This window comes from Phocoena sinus, chromosome 2, assembly GCF_008692025.1.
Source record: "Phocoena sinus isolate mPhoSin1 chromosome 2, mPhoSin1.pri, whole genome shotgun sequence".
Taxonomy (NCBI): Eukaryota; Metazoa; Chordata; class Mammalia; order Artiodactyla; family Phocoenidae; genus Phocoena; species Phocoena sinus.
In genome coordinates, this window is record NC_045764.1 from 62,059,576 (window position 1) to 62,082,650 (window position 23,075).

The 23,075-nt window shown below is 54.4% G+C and overlaps 1 protein-coding gene across 6 annotated transcripts in view; it reads right to left on the reverse strand.

Moving 5' to 3' along the window:
- Positions 1 to 959: 959 nt before the first annotated feature.
- Positions 960 to 23,075, reverse strand: part of PML (promyelocytic leukemia) — a 42,854-nt gene continuing 20,738 nt past the window's right edge. Inside the window, exons 4-9 of one of the 6 annotated variants that reach the window (XM_032621095.1) lie at positions 21,556 to 21,626; positions 15,321 to 15,440; positions 14,659 to 14,917; positions 12,894 to 12,946; positions 5,429 to 5,579; positions 960 to 4,400 (exon numbers count right to left, since the gene is read on the reverse strand). In XM_032621095.1, coding sequence (XP_032476986.1) covers positions 3,646 to 4,400; positions 5,429 to 5,579; positions 12,894 to 12,946; positions 14,659 to 14,917; positions 15,321 to 15,440; positions 21,556 to 21,626 — 1,409 coding nt within the window. In that variant the 3' untranslated portion in view covers positions 960 to 3,645. Of the gene's footprint in view, positions 4,401 to 5,428; positions 5,580 to 11,018; positions 12,232 to 12,818; positions 12,947 to 14,658; positions 14,918 to 15,320; positions 15,441 to 21,555; positions 21,627 to 23,075 lie in introns of those variants that run through there. The other 5 variants (XM_032621100.1, XM_032621099.1, XM_032621096.1 and 2 more) reach the window with 5 other exon arrangements.

Below are 23,075 nucleotides of genomic sequence, written 5' to 3' on the forward strand. Positions count from 1 at the left end.
GTTTCTCCATGCACCATCTACCTAAAGATATCTCCCACACCACCGGAAGTATGCGTGGCACTTTGAAAAAGACTGCTGCTACCCAGAGCCTTTATCTGACATCACACCCCTCGCCCTCCGCGGGGAACAGCAGCCTCGACACCAGGTCCTGTGGGGCTGCAGCGCCCTCTGCTGGTAAGTCTGGGAGCTGCTCTAGCTCAGCTCCCCTTCCATCTGGGCAGGATCCGCAAGGGAGGACTCTCTCTGACTTGACATTTCACGTCACTAGCTGTGTAGTTCCCTTAATTGTGAGGACTGAAGAGAGGTGAGAAAGGATCCCTTCCTCTAGGCATAGGGCAGTCGGGGTGTGAGGTGGAGACAAGCCTAGGGTCAGAGGAGGTGGAGGGGGGAGCGGCGGGGGGGGGGGCGGGCGGGGCCTGCGGGAGGTGTAGGGTGAAGGGTCAACTCTGAATTATGGAGAATTGTCAAGGTTGGGACTAGGGGTCAGAGTGAGTCTAGGGTAGGAATAAGGGTGGAGGTGGGGCCGGCCAGGGCTGGATGAGGGGAGGGTGCAGGGTGGGGGAACAGCAGGGCCAAGCACTGGAGCAGGGGCTGAGTTTTGTGCAGTTAAAAGGAAGAGCACGGTTGAAGTTAAAGCAGATTTTCAAGCGGCCTTCCTGGGGGTGTCACTGAGCTCTTGGGCCTCAATAAGGGGCCTGAGAGTAGGGGAGGGCTGGGAAGGGCTGAGCTGGGCTGCCACAGGAAAGCTGTTGTCTGCTCCAGGTCTGCGTGGCTGAAACCTCCCATCTGGGTATTTTGGGACACAAAGCCACCTACTGCTCAACCACTCCAAGGCAGACTCCCCTGCTCTCCTTCCTGGCTCCCTGGGACCCAGGACCCTCCAGCCCCACTAAGTTGTCTGCTGCATGACAGATCTTGTTCTTTATTCCCCTGAAGACAAGCCGAAGTCCTCTGTTTGCTAAGATCCAATATCTGTTTATTTTTCTATAACTTATAAAGCAATAACACTGTCATCTTTGTTGTCAGTAAAATAAGATCTTACATTTGTGTCGTTCTTCACACATTAAAAGGCTACTTTCAGAAACATTTTCTCATTGGTTCACACAAGATCCTATGAGGTAAAAACAACCCATATTATATACCATTTTACAGAGTCAGAGCCTAAGCATCGACGAGTTTGATGCACCAGACTAGAGTCAGAGGCAACTAAGTGAGGATTGAAACTCAGCGTCCTGACTTCTAGCCCAGCAAGCTTGTGGTTAGTTGACATGGATAAACCTGAGATAGAATTCAAAGATGAAGCACAAGAGACATATTTGGATTTGCAATTAGACGCTAAAACTCCAGCACTGGAATTTGGGCACCTGGGACAGGTAGGTGGGGCTAAGGGCAGTGGCACTGCTCAAATCACATTACCTGGCTCGTCACCCAGTCCAGGGGGGTTGCTAATTCCTACACTGCCTGTGCCAGGGGAATCCCTGCAGGCACTAATGAGAACTCCATCTGTGACAACCAGGGTACAGGATTTTCCAGCAGAGGTAAAGTTCCTACAGACCCTGGTCTCTGGTCCCTGACTCCCTCTAGCGGGTAATTCTTGAAGTTGGTGCTTCTTTCCCTCCAGGTGGCTCCCCGCTTTGGACATGATCCCAGACAGGCCCACCCTGGTCTGCCCACTTGGAATGGGGTTTCTTATCCTTGAGGCCCATACCTGAGCAACAAGGGCCTCTCAGCTCTGCTAAGTCCTGAAAGACACCCCACAAAGAACAGCTATGCCAGCAAGTGCCCCCTTCGCCAGGCAAGAGGCTGCTCAGTGGCTCCTGGGGTGGGTTGAGCAGAGTTTGTGATTGGTGCATCAGGCTTTGACGATTCACATCTTAATTAGAGGCTGTGACAGTGGAGAGAGGGCAGAACAGCCCTTTGCTGTAAAACCTGTGAGCAACTCCATCTGAAGGTAGAAAGCATTGTGAGGCTGGGCTTGGCAGGCTCAGTCCCGAGGTGGGGCTGAGGGGAAGATGCTGTGAGGGGTGGTCCAAGCGCTGCCTTGCTGTTGCCAAGATGGTCATCACAGCCAGACTGAGGCTCCAGCCCCCTCCTCCCCTCACCCACCAGCCTGTTTTACTGAGCTTCAGAGCCAGCGCCTACTTTAAATCGGAATCTTATTTGAAATGCATCAGAGTTCACTGTTAGAGCCAGCACTCTCAACGTGGCGGCACGTTCCTGTGTGATCCCTCAGTGGGTCTTCAGGGGCCCCCCGCTGGATGGGGGCAGGGGTGTGGGCGCAAAGCCTTCACCCACGTGAAAGCTGAAGCCATGGAGGCATCCCAGGATCAGGGGGCCAAGGAAGAGGGATGGGAGAGGGGCAGAGGGGAAGGAACAGTGGTTCTGCTAGTCAGACGAGACTGGCCTGACCTGCCTGTGTTCTGCTGCTGACCTCTAGTGTGACCACAAGGTTGGGGACCTTAGCTTAGGGCTGGGACCAAGGGTTCAAGAATGAAAACCTCCTGACCATTGCCTCAGAGGCCTGCTGTCCATTCCTAAAACCCCAGAATGGCAGAGCTGGATGCGAGCTCTAGGACCATGCTGGCTAACCAGCCCTTTTTATAGGTGGGGATGTGCGGGCTCAGGAAGGGGCCCTTCCCTGGGTTCCACTCAATGCACACAGTCAGGGCCAGGGCCAGGACCTTCTCTGCTTCTCCCTGGAGGAGCAGTCTATCAGAGCAATGGTTCTGAAACTTGGCAGGCATCAGAATTGTCTGGAGAATGCACTAAAGCAGCTTGCTGGGAGATTCCAATGCTGTGGGTCCCTGGAGTCCACTGAAAGCGGCGCTGGGTTGGAGGACACACCTCAGGAGGGCTGGGGGCCGGGGACAGTGCAGAGAACGTGAAGGGCAAAGCCTCGACTAAGGGGAGGCATCTGTGTGGGCAGGAGGAGGGAAGCAGGCTTGGAAGGGTCACAGTCTGGAAGCACGGACAGGCATGGAGCAGCAGCCCCTGTCTCTGCTGATAGGAGGCCCTTTGTGGGTGAAAATACTCCAGAGGGGAGGTGAACAGAGCTGTCCTCCGGGCAGGCAAAAGCTAGGAGAACCCAAATCCCTAAGGGGTGGTTTGGTTTGAAAGGCACTTATGTACCCATGGAACCACTGGTGTTGCAGGCAGTGTCTGTGGGTGCTGTCAGAAGGTCCCCCCTGGGGCCACGGCCAGGGGTCAGGGAGGAGCGGCAAGGACACCCTTGGGAGTGGGAATCGGGTGGCTGGGGCAATACGGGGGCCACTTCGAGAGCCCAGCGGCCAGGCCTTCTTCACCAGGGACCTCCCTGGTTCTGGCACCTGGAGGAGAGGGGCCAGGGGTCTGGTGAGTTAACTTTCCCGTGCTCCCAGGGCCGCACAGGGATCTGTGCGGTGGCTGCTTGGCAGGTGGCTGCTTGGCCTTGGAACCTTCTCTGTGGGATTTTTAGAGAAGAGGAATTTGGTCCCAGAGAAGGAAACTGATTCTGGACCAAATGACAAAGGAGAACTGGGGACCAGGACCTGGGAATGCTGTGATGGGCAGGGCCTGGCTCAGGGACACCATCCCTCTCTGTCCCCAGAAGGGTCTGAGCCAGTCATCCCTTCCTCTCAGCTCTGCTGGGAAGCCCTTTCTGCCAAGCTACGGCCAGCCAGAGGGGGCAGCAATGCCTTCTGCCCCCGCTGAGGCCGGCCCTTCCAGCAGACCTTCGAAGTAGGTGCCCAGAGCCTGCAGGTTGAGTGCAGGCTGGCTTGCGGGCAACGAGTGGGTCTGTAGGCTCAGGAAGCGGTTGTACTTCTTCAGGCCCCCCTGCGGGTCATGGCGGTGTGCGGTCAGCAGCTCCTTGAAGCTGACCAGGTGGAGGGCCAGCAGGCGGGCCTCAGCCCGGGGCAGGACAGCCGCCCGCACCAGGGGCTGCAGGGACGCAAAGCACTGCAGGCTGCTGAAGGAGTGGACGTGCGGGGCCAGCTGGGGGCCCGGGGACACCTCGAGGAGGCGGCACAGGTCGCGCATGGTCAGCACGGCTGCCAGGGCGCTGCGTTCGCTCATGTTTCTCGCCAGGTAGGTCTTGGCCAGACTCTTGAGTTTGAAGCTGCTGGCCCCGGGCACGCACTCCCGGATGAGGGGCAGGGTGGCCAGGAAGCCTGAGATGGCGCTCTGGAACTCCCCCAGCTTGTTCATGTTCTCCAGGGCCTGGAAGAAGTTGGGGAGGCCGGGCCCCCACAGCCTATAGCAGGCCAGGATGGGCCGGCGCATGCTGCCCAGGAAGCACAGGAAGTGCTGCAGCCCCACCTCCAGGGAGACGGCCTTGGAGTAGATGTTGAAGGCCTTGGGCTTGATGATCACGCGGAACTGGCTTTCCTGGTTCACGGCTGCCAGCTGGCTAATCTTCTGGGCTGGGCAGGAGAAAAGGGCAGCGTGAGGCCCCAAGGGCACCGCGAGGTACCACCGGGAGCAGGGGGTCCTCTAGGGCTGCCGATCCCCCCATCCAGAGACCCCACCTTGGGGCCTGCTGGCAGGAAGCAAACATCAGCCTCACGTGCGGCTCTGACCCTGGCTCAGAAGGGGAGGTGGGGCTGCACTCCACGCCCTGCCCCCTTGCTCCCCTGCTGGGAGTCCAGCTCCCTCCTGCCCTGCCACCTTCCCGAGCTCACCAAACGCTTTCACTCCGGGCCCCTCCTGTCTGTCTTCTGCCAGCCTCCCCCCACCTGCACTCGAGACCCATCGCTGCCTCTGCCTAGCCCTCCACTCCCTTTCCCCTGGCCTCCAATCCCATCAGTCACATAGCTAAGGCCCTCGGCTGTCAGAGCACTGGGTCAGACAGCACACCTGCCCAGTCCACTCCATGCAAAGCATGGCCCAGAATCTTCCAGTGAGGTCTGCAAACTGCTTCTCCGTCCTATGGAAACACCTGCTGCTTCCGCCTGCCTGGGCTGGCACGACATTGAGTCCAGGCCGCAGGACAGGGCCTGGCCTTCTGCAGGGCCAGGGCAAGCATTGTGGAGTTGAGGGAGAAGGGGTCATACTTCTCTGGGACCTTGGCTCTGCTGGCCTCCCCATGCAGCTACCGTGGAACGAATGGGCCCTGTATTCAGAAATGTACAGTCATGGCCTGAAGCTCTGCTTGGACTGCTGGTCTCACAGCAGCGACTTTTCCCAAGGCTCCCTAAGATGGGGGTGGGGTGGGCGGGAACCCCTGGAGGCTCTTGCCTTAAGCCTTTAGGCACTGGTCAGAGCCGATGTCCTTATTCAAAGAACCAAGTTCAAATACCTGGGAGGCCCAGTGCTCTGCCCACTCTCTGGCTGCAGCCATCGGCCAGAGCTCAGGGCTCTCCCGGACTCGCAGATGGCTCTGTCTGCACTTATCCCGGGAACTCAGGGACTAAGCTAGAAAGGGGTGGGGCGTGGTCATTGGAGAACCCACTTTCATTGTCAATCTTGAGGTCAAAGAAAACCAGGGGCCTGTCTTCTGCTCGGGAGTCCTCAAGGCTCTTGTCCAGGACCCCAAGGGATGTGGGGCCCTCCAGCTGGAGGTCACTGGACTCGCTGCTGCTGTCGGCCAGCTCTCGGGAGGACTGCAACACAGAAAAACCAACAGGTCAGGGGTCTGCGGGGGGCGAGAGGGAGTGCAGTGACGATGTGAGCCTGCGCCCGTGAGCGGGTGTGCATGCTTGTGCGTGCATGAGTGTGGCAGGGGGGACTCAAGCACATGGGTATGGTGGGGGCATCTGTGTGCACCTGAGGGAGGGCATGGTACTGGGAAAGGGAAGATGGGTCTCCAGGTGAGCGCGTGAAAGGATGTGAACGTGCACGTGTGAGGGCTGTGCTCGGGAACCAGGACATGTGCGTTAGTGCGTGAGTAGGATGAGATCACGTGAGCGTGAGTGTGCGTGAAAAATGTGTGGGAATGAATGCAAATATCGTGTGTGTGTGCGTCTGGGTGTGCACGAGGGGTGTGGGGCTGTGGACCTGTGTTGACACAAGTGTGTGTGAAAGTGTGATACTTTGTGGGTGAGTGCATGTGCGAGCAGGGCTGGGTGTGGAGGATTAGGGAAGGTGCCAGGGCCGAGGCTGGCAGGGCCCGACGTGTCTGCTCCTGACGTCGTCTCTCTGAGCAGACTCAGAGCAAACATCATAAACCTGGGACAGGGGGAAGGAGGCTCATCTCGAACCTCAGGTGTTTCTCTGGAAGGGGCAAGGTACCTGGCTTTTCCTGTCCCCCAAGCGAGCTGAGGTCCCAGTGTCCTGCACAAAGGAGAGGGGAGGGCTGCTGGGCCTCTGGGACGCCAGCCACATCTAGGGGGACACACAGAGCCTGGCTGTGAGAACAGTCGAGAGAAGACTCCCCAGGTTTGGCGTCCAGGAGATGGTGCTTAGGGAAGCCGGAGGCCAGGCCTCCTCCAGGCTGGCACCCGAGGGTCTGTTCTCTCCCGCGCCAAGGCAAGAACACTGTTGAAAGGCCTTGGGGCTGGGGAAGAGCTCTGGCTATAAGAGTTTAAACCCCGGGGCTGGAACTAAAGAGAGAGGTGGAGTCTTTCATAATGTAGAGTTAATCGCTTATCATTTGCACACCTGCCAAAGCCAGACGTTCAGTCTTTGGTGGCCTGCTCAGAACCTCCTGTGAATGCCACCTGTGGACACTAACCAGACACTGGGAGGGACATGGCCAATGTCACAGGGCCAGCTGGGGGCACTGCTGGGACAGAGTCCAGAGAAAGCCTCCATCGTTCCCCCTTAGGGACTGTCCCTGGTGGCTGATGGAGTCAGCCTCACGTGGGGCCATCTGAGGCCTCCCTGAACTCCGGCCTCTGGCTAACGTCCCTGGTCTGGGGCAGAATTAGCATACTTTCTTAGGCCCTTCCACCCTCCAGGTGAAACATTTGTTTTACCAAAACTTCAGCCAAGGGCAAAGTCTTTACTAATCACAATTAAAATGTGCTTCCTGAGAGGGGCTGATCTGTATTTGGCTTTCACAGCCCTACCCCAGGCTCACCAACTTCCTCCTACTCACTGATAGAAACAGACATTCACTACGAGTCCGTCTAGAGCTGGTGTTTCTTACAGCAGCCTGTGAGTTCTGGGACTTTATACCTGAGGCCCTAATTTGACAAAAGATATGCCTTGCATATCTGTATTCTCGATTTGACCATACATCCACTTGGCCTGTCTTGCTCTGAGTCTCTGTCTCGCTGTCACGGCTCCCTTGCCTCCCTATGAGGAACCTTCTCCAGGAGTCTTCCTTCAAGTTGCTAGCCTGTAGACAGGAGACGCCGCCTTCTTCCCCCATGGGAGAATCAAGTTGTTTTCTATCTCCAATCTTCCAGTGCCTGTTCTGATCACAAGGCTGGGGTGCTCTCACACTTGGGCTGGTGGAAAGAGCTGGACTCCCCTTGCTATGGCCTCCCCTGGGCTTCGGCTGAAGAGCTGTCCCCTTGGCCAAGTCCTCTCTGCCACCCACTGACACAGTACGCTGGGCTTTCCCTTCTTCCTTCTTCTCTTTGCTCTAAACTGCAGAAGTCCTTGCAGTGGCCCAGGGTGCTTCCATCTGTCTTCTGGTACTGTCTTCTTGGTACAGACCAAGTCAGTTAGAATCTCTCGGGGGTGGGACCCAGGAATCTGTCCTGGGTAAAACCCCCCAAGTGACACCAGTGTGCAGCCAGGATTGGCAACCACTGTCCTAATGACCGATTTATTCCACGTTCGGCATCAGCAAATCAGACAGGAGCCAAACTCTTTGATATTTAACATCCTCACCTGAAGATACCTATCTAGTATCTGACATTAATACTAATCAAGAGTCCGCAGCTCCTGAGGAACTTTCTTAGCACCCGAGCTTAAGCAACAGCTGGGATCAGTGTGGCAAGACACACACTGGTGTATTTTGCAGACACAAAACCACAGCTCTTGCAAAGCCTGAAGGCCCCAGAGATACTTCACGTGTTATCTGTTAACCTAAATGATCCCATTAGCCAGCCGGTGGCCCCTACTGCCCTCTGCCCACTGCTCTGCAGGCTGCTGGTGCCCATTGGAGGACACGGCTCCCATCGTCGCAGCTGAGCACCTGTTTACTTTTCTGATACACTCATTCACCAGCATCACGGTCCCTCACCTGGATCAGGTGCTCCCCACAGGCCTCCCTTCCACCGCCGGTCACCACTGCCACTTCTGCCAGGGGCTGCCCCCTCGGCTAGGCCTCCTGCTGATTCCACTTGGTCCTGCTGCTATCGGGCACTGGGGTGAGTCTTCCGTCCGAAGAGTGGATGAGAGCATCTATCTTTTTCTGCTTCGGATCCGTTAACACAGGGCCCGCAGCAGACATGTGTCTGACCCACCTCATTTTTAAGCACAGTCCTCACTCCAGGTCTCCAGCATCAGACCTGTGTCTCGCCCCTCCACCCCAAGACTACAGCCCCACTGCCTCTCCCAGCAGGGGCGAGGTCTCCTACAGAGCACTCCTGCTGCCCAGGCAGCCTCTCCCCAGCCCTGCCCACCACGCCAGGTCTGTGCCAGAACCGACCTGCCCCCCGCGTCTCGATTCCAGCCACTGACACAGCTGCAGCCCGAGCAGGGGGCCTACACACCCTGGTACACTTGGAAACACACTATCTTAGCAGACCAGTTTTCTACAGCTCTCACACACTGGCAGGTTAGATAAAGGCTGCAGGGAGGGGAGGACAGGGGAGTCTGGAGCACCCTGCAAATGTTGCCCTGCTCCCTTCCTCCAAAGAACTCTGGGAGCACCAGGGATCTGGAAGGGGGTATGGAAGGTGGGTGAAAGATGCACCTACTTAGGGGGATCTAATTTGTGTTCTTTTTAATTTTTTTTTTCCCCAACAAGTTTTGGACTCGTGTAATGGTTGATTTGAAAAACTTGTCTGAAGAAGCCCTACACAAGGCAGTGATCCTCTGGCTCTCTTGCCTCCCGACTGGCTCTCCAAAGGTGAGCAGCTGCTTCTAATCGTCTAATTCTTCCTAACCTGAAATGTGCTTCTCCTTCCTGAGTTGATCAACCTCAGATAGCATCCAGTGGCTCCTTGCTGACAGCTGAGCACTAGACTAACCACCCCTGTCCACCCCACCCCCAAAATATTGCTGGTTTCAGTGCCTCCACCTGGCACTCATGACGTCTGGCAGGACTAAGGGCGTTCCAATCCTTTTCTCGCTCTTTCCTTCCCAGGCTTCTGTCTCTACCCAAGGTCAGTCTTATTTTATCAAGATTATGGAATAGAAAGAAGTGTCCGGATTTCAGAGGAATTTAGAACATGGACAGACTCAAAAAGTGATTGGCTGTGAGGAATAATAAAAAGCACAGGGGGAGTCCTGGGCAGCTCTGGGGTCTTGGCTTCTGTAACTAGGCAGATGGCGCAATTTACTGAGAGGAGAGGAGGAGAGGCGAGTTCGAGGCTTCTGTGGAGCATCTGAGTGGAGCTGTCAGGACGCCATTGGCTCTGTTGGTCCTGCGGGCATGAGCCTATAGTGAAGACGTGGGTGTGGCTGAGATCACGGGGAGTGGTGGTGGTGGGGGGGGGGGGGGGAGTACACAGACTGGAAAGAGAAGAAGGCCCAGACCTAAGCCAGAGAACAACAGTTAAAAGAACACGGAGACCTGAAGGGGGAGTAGGGAGGAGCAGCCAGAGCTGCAGGAGGAAGTGTCCTGAACCCAAGGGAAGCAGAGGCTTTCGGGGAGTTAGGACTGAAGGCGACCACTGGACTAGGAGGTGTGGAGGTTATCTTGGCGCTGGTGGCAGGGCTCACTGGCATGGTGGGGAAGGGCAGGGGAGTGGAGTGAGGAAGGAGCACCAAGGGGGTGAACGTCTGGGGTGGGGGTTGCCGAGATAGGAAAGACTTTCTTCAGGGTGCCTAGCTGTAGCCCATAGAAAGTGTTTGAAGACACAAATGAGCATGGGGAGATGCAGTAGGCTCCCAAGGAGACAGGAGGGCGGAGAGAGTCCTACAGGGAGGTGGCCATCCCCACCACCCTAACAGAAGGAACGGGGGAAGGATGTAACCAGGTCGGGTCAACCTGTCATCAGAGAGCGAGACGGGGGCTGCTCCCATGCCACCTGTCAACCTCCGAGGGCAGAAGGTGCAGCCACCTGGCAAGAGCAAGCGGGGCGGGGATGAGGGACCAGAGCTAGGGCAGTGGAGGTGCGGCGAGGGGCCTTGGAGAGCAGAGGGGCGTGCTGAGGCAGGAAGCCAGGGAGCCCAGGAGACAATCATTTGTAGCTTTCCTCGCCTTGACTTTTCTCCAACACAAGTCGGCCTCCTGGTGGCGGCGTGGAGCAGGGGAACGCTACCAAATCCTTCCAGGGTTGTCTTTGGAGGGCAGGCTACCAGGACGCCGGCGGGTGGGGGAGGCAGGGCACTGAGATCCTGGTGAAAGGTTGGCTGAAATGGGGGACCTTGCCGGTTGGTGGGCAGGAGGCAGAGGCAGAAGGAGCTGGGAGGGAGAGGGCAGAGGTCCTGGAAGGAACGGGTTGAGAGCTCAAGCAGGAGGCTGTGGTCAGAGTCTGCATGGGACAGTTTAGAGATGGAAAGTTCTCAGTGATGGCGAGGTCTGGTGGGAGGGGGCATGGGGGATGGGATTGGCAGCTGCAGGGGAATGGGGCAAAGATCCCTGAAAGCTCAAGGTGAGGAGAGACCAGGGTGGCGGATGTTGAAGTCACCCAGGAAGGCTGGACCTGCGTGGGGAGAGGAAACCTAGGAGGCAGTCTTCCTACGTGGGGGAAGGCAGGAGGATGTCTGATATGAGCTGGGGCAAGTGGGGTTCACCTGGAGAGCCCAAGCCTCAAAGGCACAGGGGATCTTGCCAGACGGTGGGACCCAAACAGGAGGCACAGAGGGCCTGGAACCTACCTCCCACCTCTGATGCTCCCAGGGTGTGGGGGAAAGAGGGACATAGCAGCCCTACAGGTGAACCAAGCGTCAGTGCAGGGAGGAGACAAAAAACACCTGCAGGGAAGGGCTAAGCCCAGCAGGGAATGTGATGGTCATGGAAGAAGGGTTTGCAAGGGTGATCGTTCAACAAGTATTTATTGAGCAGCCGTACCTGCCAGGGCCTGGGAGCGACACAGTCCCTGCCCTCAGTGGGCTTACATCCTGGCAGAGGCCCAGTGGGAAGGCTTGGGGTGGGGGGATGGGGCAGTGGGAGGTGCAAAGCGTGAGAGAAGCTTCCTTGTCTTGGGCAAAGAGGCCTGAGGATGTGAGGAACAAGGGCCTGAATCTCAGTCACAACCCCCTGGCTGGGGAGGACTTGTCTCTTTACCCAGAGGTCCATGGAGCCATTCATTCCCTTGTTCACTCTCTGATGATGTATTGGATGCCTACTGTGTGTAGGGCCTTTAGGTGCGTGGGCTGGGCTGGGTAGCAGGGTGGAGGGGCTTGGGGAGCAGAGGGGGGTGTGTTGGCCACATGGTTACAAGAGGAAGGTGACCAGGGTCAGGGCTGCAGAGGAGGGAGGCACTTGGGCTCTCAGAGGCTTGTCTGCGAGGGGCCCGTGCTTGTGGGAGGCCTATTTGGAGGGTGGGGTGGTGGGAATGCATTTGGAGGGACTTCCAGTGGGACTTGGACTTGAGGATTCTCCATGGGGGCTCTGCCAGAGTCCCCAGGAGAGACTCCTGCTCCAAGAGTCTGGGGTGCTCTGCCTCTCCCGAGCCCCCCCCTGAGAGAGGCATCAAGTTGGGAAGACACAGAGGAGAGCGGAAGGGCAAAGAAGTTGTTGAGCCACTGGGCCACACGCGGGGCGCCCCGGAGGGAGCGGCCGCGGGATCGTGCTGCCCGTCCCGCCCGGCGGGGTTGGCTGTTGGCCGTTGTGAGGCGGGCGGGACACTCCTGGGGACCCGCAGGTTGGCTGGGAGTCCCGGTGGTGGCCGGGGTGGTGGCCTGGACCGGCCCTTGGGAGGGAGAACAAGTCCACATGGGGGCACAATACACTCTGAGGGGCAGGCGGAAGATATGGCGAAGGCGCGGGTTTCTTTGTGCTCTGCGTGATAGGAAGTTGATCCCACGGTGGACGGCAGCTTGCTCCTGGTGAGCGGCAGGCTGTCCGGGACACTCAGCATCAGGGACGGCAGCTTGCTCTGCAGGATGATGGGGAGGCCAAGCGGGGGGTCGGCATGTGCCACGGGGCAGATGAGAGGCCCAGCAGGGGCGGGACGCTCGGCGAGCTCTCGGCGTAGGCTGGGCTGGCGAGGAGGGAGGGGCGACGGTCTCCGTGGGCTCCATACGCTTTCCAACACAGAACCTCAGACTGAGGGCTGGAAGGGACCTCAGGGGCCACCCAGTCCAACCTTCCACTCTATTCCGATCCCTTTTGCCCCTGGACAGGTGACAGCCCAGCCTCCATTAACAAACCTCCAGGGACAGAAGGGTCACAACCCGTAAGGTCACTTGTTCCATTGTGGGATGGCTTTAAAGAAGTTCTTCTTACATGGAGTCACCACGTGCTTGTTTGGGCCCTGCATGGGGCTGCCCTGCGCCCTCACACCCCCAGAGAGCCCTCAACAGCTGCCATTAACCAGGGAATGAACGCTTGTCCGCCCTCCTCACCGAGGACTTAAGAGCGCAGAAAATGCATAAGGAAGCTCCAGACACAGGCATTGGCTAGTCCAGAAATGAGACAGAGCCCTGGAAGGAAGCCCTCTCCCAGCTTTTCAGAAGAGTACATGTGATTACTGAAGGCTCCTGCCCTGGTATGGAGGGAGGGTCAGAGTGATCCAGACCACAGCTGGCATTTGGAGACTATCCTCTGGACAGCTCAGGACTCACTGCCTTGCTGGTAAATTCCCCAGGCGCAACGCGAGTCTGAGAGTCACCTGCTGTGGCTGCGCCCCCTGGGACCTGGAATGGGGGGAGGCAGGAGTCCTAGGCCGAACTTCTGAGCCACTCACCGAGTTTTCGGCATCTGAGTCTTCCGAGCTGCTGATCACCACGACACGCTCCTCTGAAACGGGGTAGGGGAGACAATGTTAGGGCCTGCCAGGGATGCCCGTGGATGGGGCCCAGGGTGTTCTCCCGTGGGAATCCTTGCAGGCCAGTGAACTGGGTGGGTGACGTGTGCCCTGCAACGGGGGATGTGAACGTTCAGCATGTGTGCCAGTGTGGCTCTGCTTGTGCAGAGGGGTTATTCAAGGTGGCTTTCCATCACTGCGTACTGTGCCTTGCCTGTGAACACTTAACTCAGCTGTTGGCCCTGGAGTGATTCAGAATTTACTACCTGTGGAGGGGGCGTGACAAGCACCACCTGGTTTGGAACCTTTTGCCGTCCTAAAGCGGCACACTGGTTCGTTCACTTCTCAGCTCCGTAAGCCACAAGATGTTTGAGTTAAAAGATACTTTATCGGGCTTCCCTGGTGGCGCAGTGGTTAAGAATCTGCCTGCCAAGGCAGGGGATACAGGTTTGGAGCCCTGGTCCGAGAAGATCCCACATGCCCCAGAGCAACTAAGCCCGTGCAACACAACTACTGAGCCTGCGCTCTAGAGCCCACGAGCCACAGCTACTGAGCCCGCGTGCCACAACTACTGAAGCCTGCGCACAGAGAGCCCGTGCTCCGCAATAAGAGAAGCCACCGCGGGCTTCCCTGGTGGCGCAGTGGTTGAGAGTCTGCCTGCCGATGCAGGGGACACGGGTTCATGCCCCGGTCCGGGAAGATCCCACATGCCGCAGAGCGGCTGGGCCCGTGAGCCATGGCCGCTGAGCCTGTGCGTCCGGAGCCTGCGCGTCCGGAGCCTGTGCTCCGCAACGGGAGAGGCCACAGCAGTGAGAGGCCCGCGTACCAAAAAAAAAAAAAAAAAAAGAGAAGCCACCGCAATGAGAAGCCCGCGCACCAGAACAAAGAGTAGCCCCCGCTCGCCGCAACTAGAGAAAGCCTGTGTGCAGCGACAAAGACCCAACGCAGCCAATAAATAAAGAAACAACTTAATTAGTTTTTAAAAAAGATACTTTATCTAGGTTAATCAAAACCTTCTGATTACCAATAGTATTTGTGAGCAAGGATTAACAGTCAGGGCTGAGTGTGTGACCAGGGTCGGGGTTCAGTGTGACCAGGAACAGGGGTCAGTGTGGGACCTAGAATGAAAATAAAGCTGGACTCTGGGTAAAACAGATCCAGGAAGAACTGTCTTGAACATTCCAGAATTCTGTGAGTTGACCTCAACTCACATGAAAGGACTCCCTCTCTGGCAGGGGCCGTAAAAGGTACCTAGGACAAACGAGGTACCTTAGGCAGGTGGCAGAAAAATTTGGGAACTGATGGGTGTGGACTTTACCCAAGTCCTCTCTGGGTACATACCAGGCACCCACCAACAAACATTGCTTGGGGAGACCCACCCCATGCAGAGGCACAGTGCTGGGTTCTGTAAGAGTGCGAAGACTGTGTTAGGGGAAGGAACTAAGGAGATGTGGTCTTTGGCCCGTCACGCTCGTCTCACTGGCATCCCAGCAAAACACAGGCTAGCTAAACTATCTACTCTCATCCCCCAGACAAACCCTGGGCTTTCCCTTCCCCGTTTGGTGGCAGCTGAGGGCAGGACACACAGGGAATGCTGTTGGCTTTGGGCTCCGTGGGTAGGGTCAGGATGCAGAAGAGGGGTCCCACCCAGCCCCTGGAGGACAGCGTGCAGGCCTCAGCCTCTGCTGCCCACCCACCTCCCTACCTGCCTCCCCAGGGTCGTTGGTCGCATGGTTGCTGTCGGGCAGGAAGGTCTCATTTCCTATGACGGGGGTCTTGGGGCTGGGGGACCTGTCCAGGTGGGGTGGCGAGACTGCCTTGGAGGTGCTGGGCCTGGGCTGCTCAGGGGAGCTCCGAGCCAACCTTGACTCTTTCTCCTCCTCAGACTCCATCTTGATGACCTTCCTGGGGCACTCGGTCTGGCAGGACTTCCTCTTCTGTGGTGTGGCTGTGTTGGAGACCTCCTGTGCAGCGGGGAGTCACAGGGTAGGGTCAGGAGCCTCCCACTGGGGCAGCGGGCAGAGACCAAACCTGGATGGCAGGAACATGTGCCCCCCGTGCCCTTTGCTCCTGCTCTTCTCTCTGCTATCTGCCACTCAGATCACGCCTCTCTATAAAGGATGCCCTCCCAGGTCAGCATGCACACTGGCCCTGCTGGTGACCACTGACCACCGACCTCTGCTGGCCTCTGACTGCCCTGGGAGGGGCTCATGCTTGGAGAGGAGCTTCCTGACAGGGCAACCAAGAGCAGGGAGAACGTAGAGTAGGTGCCTATTGAGGTCTGGATTCTCACTTCAGCTCCACCTCTTACCGCCTAGGAGGACCTGGGCCCTCGGGAGGGGAGGGGAGGGCGGGGGAGAACCTTACCTCTCTGCAGGAGGGGTCTTTGATGGAGTAGGCGTACACTGGCACAGGGTGTGCCCCTGGCACCGGCTGTACCACACTCAATCCTGGGGCCTGCACCTGGGCCTTCTGCGCCTCCTCTGGCTGCAAAGTCAGGAAATGAGGGTAGTCAGAAATGACCAGGCAGCAGGACAAGGGCCAGGTTCCCAGGCCTGGGGTCAGCCCAGTCCCCAAGGCCTCACCCAGAAACAGGTGCAGGCTGCCCAGTCCAAAGCCCAGAGCCTATTGGGCACCAGAAATCCTCCCCACAGCCTCCATGACTTCACTCCCTTGTGACCCTGAGATGCTGGCATCCAGGGACCACTTCAATGCCTGCGCATCCTAACGGGGCTGAAAGATGACCGCAGGGATCACACTGCCCAACAACTCAAGGCTCGTGTGACAACAGGCCCAGCCTAGACAACTCCAGGGACAAAGTGCTCACTACTAATGGAAGCAGTTCGTCTCCAGCTGCAAAGTCATAACAGGGAGGAAATCCTTCCACTGAGCTGACACTGGCCTCCCTGTCACCTGTTCACAATAGCCAAAAGGTGGAAACAACCCAAATGTCCATCAGCTGATGAATGGATAAACAAAATGTGGGATAGCCATTCAGGGGAATATTATCCAGCCACAAAAAGGAATAAAGTTCTGACACACACAACGTGGATGAACCTTGAACACATCAGGCTAAGTGAAAAGCCAGCCACAGAAGAATACATACTGTATGATTCCATTTATATGAAATATTCAGAGGTGCCAATGCACGGAGACAGCAGATTGGTGGTTGCCAGGGGCTGGGGGAGGGGAAGTGAGGAGTGACTGCTTCATGGGTACTGGGTTTCCTTTTGTGGTAATGAAAGTACTCTGGAACTAGAGGTCGGATGGTTGTACCAGACTGTGAGTGTACTAAATGTCACTGGATTGTACACTTTAAAATAGTTAAAACGGTGAATTTTCTTATGTGAATTTTACAATAAAATTATCGTTAGAAAAAGAGGATGGTACTATATTACGATTATTGCCTATCTACAGAGAAGGAAACCGAGGCACAAAGAGGTGAAGTGATTTCCTAAGGTCACATACCTAATAAGGGCCTGGACCAGGGCTTGAATCGTGTTTTTGAAATGCAAGTTCCCTTCCTGCACCCACTGTATCCTTTAACATCCCTCTGTACCATCTTTCTCTACCGTGTGACACTGAAGAATAAGCCGGACCTTTTGCTGGAACCAAGTGGGTGACGTGGCGAGTGTCCCTCCGAAAGGGGAGGCCCGGCCTCCGGGGCTCAATCCAGGGGCCCTGGCCTGCCACTCCTGCCTGCAATCCTGACCCCTTGGCACCTCACAGGCCCTGTGCGCTCAGTGGATGACCATCCATCAGTAGCCTGCGGTCGGCCCACCCAGTGAAGGAAGGGGATTCCCACACAGCTGGAGGGGGCTCTGGGTTGAGCAGAGAAAAGCCAGGCACTGGGCTGTAAGAGGATGAGGCCAGGGATGTGCCTTCCTCGGGACAAGCTCTGTCCCTCCCATGTGGTGGGCGACATGGTCAGGCCCACCCTCACGGGGCGAACAGCAGGGATTACCTGGCCGAGCCCAGGCTGGGGAAGGCAGGGAAAGCCCCGCACGACAGGCCATGTGCTGGGGACCGGGACCCTGAGGTGGGGCTCTTCTTGGTGTCGAGTGCTTTCATGTGAAATGTGGGCTCCCAAATCATTGGCTATAATGGACTGATTTCCTTCCCTCCTCCTTGTTTCCCGGGTTTCTTTTTCTCAACATCTTTACAGAAAGGGAGGAGAGCTGGATCAGAGAGCGCACCTGTGTGTGGGAAGGGGCGAGGGGATGATCTCCCAGGTCATATTCTCCCAGGCCTCTAGGGAAAGTACACAATCTCCACAGCACTCCCTGTGCCAGTGTTCTGCGAGCTACAGTTGTGACCCATGAGTGGATCATGAAAGCAATGTCATGACTAGCATTTTTTTGTATTACATAGACTAGTACAGAACAGAAAATTAGAGTACCTCCCATGTTTATAAGCGTAATTTGTTTTGCAAAACTTCTGTTTCAGCTACAGGTATGTGCATGTATATACCCTGTAGGTTAGATGTAAACTATATTTTTTACAGTGGGTGGTGGTCAAAAAAGTTTAAACCACTCTTCACATTCATTAAGACGGCCACTATTAAAAAAACAGTGTGAATGAGAAATGTAGAGAAGTTGGAACCGCTGTGCACTGTCGGTGGTCACGCAGAATATGACGCAGCCACTAAGGAAAACCGTATGGTGGTTCCTCAAAAATTAAAAACAGAATTAGTATATGATCCAGCAATTCCACTTCTAGGCAAATTTTATGTTGTATGTATTTGATCACCATTAAAAATGAAAGAGTTGAAAAGGTCCTGGTCTGTCCTTCGTGTGTGTCTCCGCAAACTGCTGGCATGTAAGAGAACCTCTTTCCACCTGGGCCGTGAACTCCCCCAAGACAGGGCTGGGCTCCTCTCCACCTCTGTCCCATCCTCCCTGACACCCCCTGCAATGTTAATGAAGCAGGGGACACACATGGGGGCTCAGTAAAGAAAAAAAATCATGATGCCTGATTTATAGTTGTTTTACAGTTTTAAAACAATTTATTTTTTTTCCATTGTATTGTGACGTCACTGCAAAAAGAGCCTGTGAGAAATAGAGGAGGGAAAATGTCCGAGCCACTGTCCCACCCACGTGCTCCTAGTTAAGCCTGTTGGTGTTTTTCATCCTCTCTGCCTACAGGCACAGGGTGGCGATGAAAGTACACCAGCAGTTTCAAGAGGGATGAGTGTTGGCCCTAGGAGCCCAGTTCCTGCCTCCTAAGGCAGGAATGTGGGTCCAAGAGTTGCCTTTCTTCTGGCACAACCAGACCATGCCTGCCACCCTCAAGCGGCCACACCTGTCCTTTGCACGCGTGGCACGTGACCCACTTCCATTCCCCAGCTCTATCCACCCTCACCCCCAAGCCTATTACCAAAGTGAAAGCAAGAGACTTTTCAGGAAGAGGATTCTTCTGAGGCTCCAAGTTCAAACTGCTTAGTAGGTGGTAGTGAGAGGTCACAAGACAAGACCTGGCAAAACGCCTAGACCTTATTCACACAAGAGTACGGGCTCTCTTGCTGTTCATTAACCAGCGACTGGCACCTGGAAGACAGTGCACTCTGTGGACCCAGGGCACTTTCAACTATCATTCATATGATTTCTTTGGGGACATTTTTCATTCTAGCACTGTTTGTAATGCCAAAACAACCTAAATAGCCAAGGAGTCAGCTAAAAATAAACCATGCTACATCCGCCTAATGGACCACTGTACAGATGCAAAAAGGCATCAGGAAGCTCCCTGTCTACTGATAAGGTAAGAATTCCCAAATACTGGGGCTTCCCTGATGGCACAGTGGTTAAGAATCCGCCTGCCAATGCAGGGGACACGGGTTTGAGCCCTGGTTCGGGAAGATCCCACATGCCGCGGAGCAACTAAGCCCGTGCGCCACAACTACTGAAGCCCGCGCCCTAGAGCCCGTGCTCCGCAACAGGAGAAGCCACTGCAATGAGAAGCCCGTGCACTGCAACGAAGAGTAGCCCCCGCTCGCCGCAACCAGAGAAAAGCCCACACGCAGCAATGAAGACCCAACGCAGCCAAAAAAATTAAATTAAATTAAATTAAATTAAAAAAAAAAAAGAATTCCCAAATACTATTATGCCTAGGGCACAATACTATGTATATGTGGTACTGTGCTACTTTTGGATAAAAAAAAAAAAGGAAAGCAAATATATATAGTCATATTTGCTTGTAATTACATAAAGAAATTTTGGAAGGATATGTAAAAATTAATAAAGATAGGAATATGGGTATAAGAACTGGACAGACAGGGGACAAGGTGGGAGAGAGACATTATTACTTTTAGGTTTTTGTTTCTGACCATGTGATTGTATTGCTTATCCAAAAAATGGGCTAACTGAAACTTGAACCATCTGTGCCTCTAAGAGGCTGAGAATGGGAGAGTTTCAGAAAATAAGGAGTGAAGTATGCCTGCAAGTAAAGAATTGAGTGTGTGTGCAAAGCTTACTTTCTTTTATCTGGGCAAAAATTAAAACACATTCCTTGGAACAGAGCTGTTGCCGCCTGTTCTGCAGAGAAACTTTTCTTTTTGAGGGCTGTGGTGAATGGATGAACATACATAATAAAACTCACAAAATATTTTAAAAGTATATAAAACAAAGTTAAGTTGCTGGTCAGTCTTAGTGTTTTACAGTGTTTGGGAAAACAACTGTTACAGTTTTATTGCTCTGAGTAACTGACAAAGCAGAAACTACCCAGTTTTTGTAGCAAAGGCGTCACACGCAAACAAGCAAAATGAATGAAAAAGTCAAATGGTTTGCCTCATTCTCCAAGAGCCACAACTCAAGCTGAACTGTGAAAGTGGTTTAACACTATCCTAGGTGATCTTTTTTTTCCCTCTTCTGGTTTATTTTTTTGTTTTATTTATAGTCGGATTTAAAACAATCAGATTCAAGTTGGTTAATTTTAGTTATGTAACAACCTGACATGATGGAGGAAAACAACCTTTAAAGGGATTGTGTCTATGGTTTGGTTCACTTAGAAATTTTATTTTCTTATAACTTAAGTGCAATAAAATGTGTTTTTTCATGTTAAAAAAAATGGGCTAAAATGTCCTTTTTTAACTTTTTTTTTTTTGGCTGCACCATGTGGCTTGCGGGATGTTGAACCCAGGTCACGGCAGTGAAAGCCTGGAATCCTAACCACTAGATCACCAGAGAACTCCCCTGGTGTTTTTTTGTTTTATTTATTTTTTTAATGGTTTTTATTTTATTTATTTATTTATTTTTATCGTTGTTTTATTATTTTTTTTAATGCACCATCTTATTTTATTTTTATTTATTTATTTTTTTAGGGTGTGCTGCGAGGTACATGCAATCTTAGTTCCCCAACTAGGGATCGAACTTGCACCCCCTGTAGTGGAAGTGTGGAGTCTTTACCACTGGACCACCAGGGAGGTTCCCCCCTGGTGTTTTTTACTTTTGTATATGGGTATATGGGAATGCAGTACCCAAGGCAGTTAGGAAGTGGCTTCAAGTCCTGCCCCTAGCTTGCTGTGTGGCCTCAGGTTAAGTCACACCCTCTCTGGGAGCCTTAGCTTCATTCTCTGTACAAGAGAAGGTCAGAATCCAAGATACCTCCTAGCTTTGAAACTCTCAGATCCTAAGTTCTGCCTCCTAACAGGAAGCCTCTCCTGATTGCCTCAGCGTACAGCAATCTCTCTCTCCTATAGGCCATGCCATGGCAAAGCTAGAAAGGCTGAACACCCTCACCATAAGACTTGCTTTCCACGGAGGACCAGTCAGTCCTGGGCCCAGATCCTCGATAGGCACGTACACCTGCATGACCAGGATGGGGAGCAGACCAGATGCCCGGTCCAAGAAGAAACTGAAGAAGCTTATCCTGGCAGAGAGGAGCCATGCATGCAAGCACCCAAGAGGACAGGCTAAAGGGATGCCGTTGCATTTCCACCCAGGGACGCACTCTAAGTCAGAGCAGTCCAGCGATGGGAGTGGCTGCCTCAACAATGAGTGAGCTTCCTGTCCCTGGAGGGTGTGCATGATAGCTGGACAGCCACAGGTCAGGGGTGCTGCAGAGGTAATGCCAACATTAGAGGGAGTGTGGGCACTTCCAAACCCTGAAAACTATGGTCCTTGGAACTATGCTGGCCCTGAAATCACACCGATAGAACCCAGGCTGCTGTGATCACTGTCTGACTCCTGGCCCCATTCTCCATTTGTCTCCAAGATCCATGTGTGGGGGGAGACGAGGGGAAGGTCCACATACCTGGGGTGGGGCACACGGAGGGGAGGGTCATCTGCCGCATCTATCAAGGGCCTGCCTACCAGCGACCACCTCCTTTATCTCCTGTCCATCCCTGGGCCTAACCCCTCCTGAACCCATCAAGAGCTACTTTGGCATTTAGGAGCCCAGAGCCAGCCAGCCAGCCCTTCCTTTGTTCCCTCCCACTGAAGGCTCCAGTCCAGGTCCTTGCTGTCCCTCTCTCAGGTGCTCTCTCTCCTCTACTGCCTGCAGACACAGGGAGAGCAAGACTCAGTTTCCTTCCTTACACAGGGGAACTCCCAACCCACCTGACCGGCAGGACATACCACCTCCCCTTCAGACCTCAAGCCCATCTCACCAGGGGAACGTCAGAAGTGTCTCTGGGAGTGCGGGCAGCTTCTGGGCTGGCTCTCCTGTTAACAGCTGCATCTGGAGAACACAGAGAAGGTCACAGGCAGGTCAGAGACATCCCTGGTGAGAAGCATCCTGTCTCAGGACAGTGACAAAGGAAACATTCCCGTTGCTTTTCCTGGAGACCCATTCTCCAGGGCCTCTGGCAGCACTGAGGAAGCTCCATGGAGGGGCTGTAACTGGAAAGAAAGCTCCCTGACTATAATGGGCATGAACTCAGCCAGAAGGAAGAGAAAGGTAGCACTAGAGAGTGCTTGCCTTTGGCTCCAAGCCCCAAGCACAGCTCTCTCCATCTTGGGGCTACCACCAAGGCAAAGCATGGACAATCCTAACACCGTTTGCTGCTCACTGATTTCTCTGCATAGTGAGAGCTCCGTGATACTCTTCTGACCTGCACCCTGTTTTTATTAAATCTAAATCTCTCATGCTTCAGAATAAAATAACTCCTTTCTCTGCCACTTCCCGGTTACAACACCCAAGGCAAGCTGTTTAAACTCTATGCAGGTCATTTCCTGTACATGGGGTAACAGTCACCACCTAGGTGGAGAAGGCATAAGTCCATGCTCACTCTAGTACTGCACTTTTATAAGCCCACGTCCACTGTCTCCAAGGGCAGGAGTGAGCAAGGTCTCCATCACTGGCACCTACCTGAGAACTCTCAGATTCTGCAGCCTCCCTCCCCTTACCCAGTAAGGGCATCCTCACACCAGCTGACCAGACCTCAGAGTCCAGCCTAGAGATTTTGTCAAAGAGCCATTAAAGCCTCCCCACCCTGGAGACCCTCTAGTGTACCCCCTGTGTCTCTTGGAACCCCCCTGATATCTCCAGCTCCTATAAAGGTGCTGCAACTCCTGGATTTGTATTACAGAGCCAAGCACTGTCTCATTCCTCAGCTATGTAATGTGCCCCACCCAACCTTGTCTCCCAGTTGGACTGGACAACTCCAGGTCAGGAACTGGTGTGCTGTCTCCATACTTCCCAAGTGCCCAGTACAAGGCAGGGCCCATAAAGGTTGGCAGCTGGTCCAGATGGCGGGCCATCCCAGGGGAAAAAGGTCTCCTCCGCTGAGCCCCAGCATGGTTCTGGGTAAGCACCCAACCACAGGGGATAGGGGGAGTGGTTTTCAGCTCCTCTGCCCATACCTCATGTTCAAGTTAACTTCTCTGTTGCTGGACACAGGTGGCTTAAGAGAACCTCCTAAAGTGGTTGGTCCCTCTGGGGCTAAAATGATACAGGGTCTGGTTCTCAGCTTTGTCGTTTCTTAACTTCCTCTAGGGTCACAAGATCGCAGCTAATCCATAGGACCTTGTTAATCAGTCAAACGTGACCCCTCTGGGTGGCTTCAGCCTCATGTCAGTGCCTCCTCTCCCCCAGATTTATCCTGCACCCTGTAACCTATGATGTGATCAAACCCAAGAGACAATAAAAACCCCAGTTTCCTTTCCTGTCATACGGAACTGATCTTCT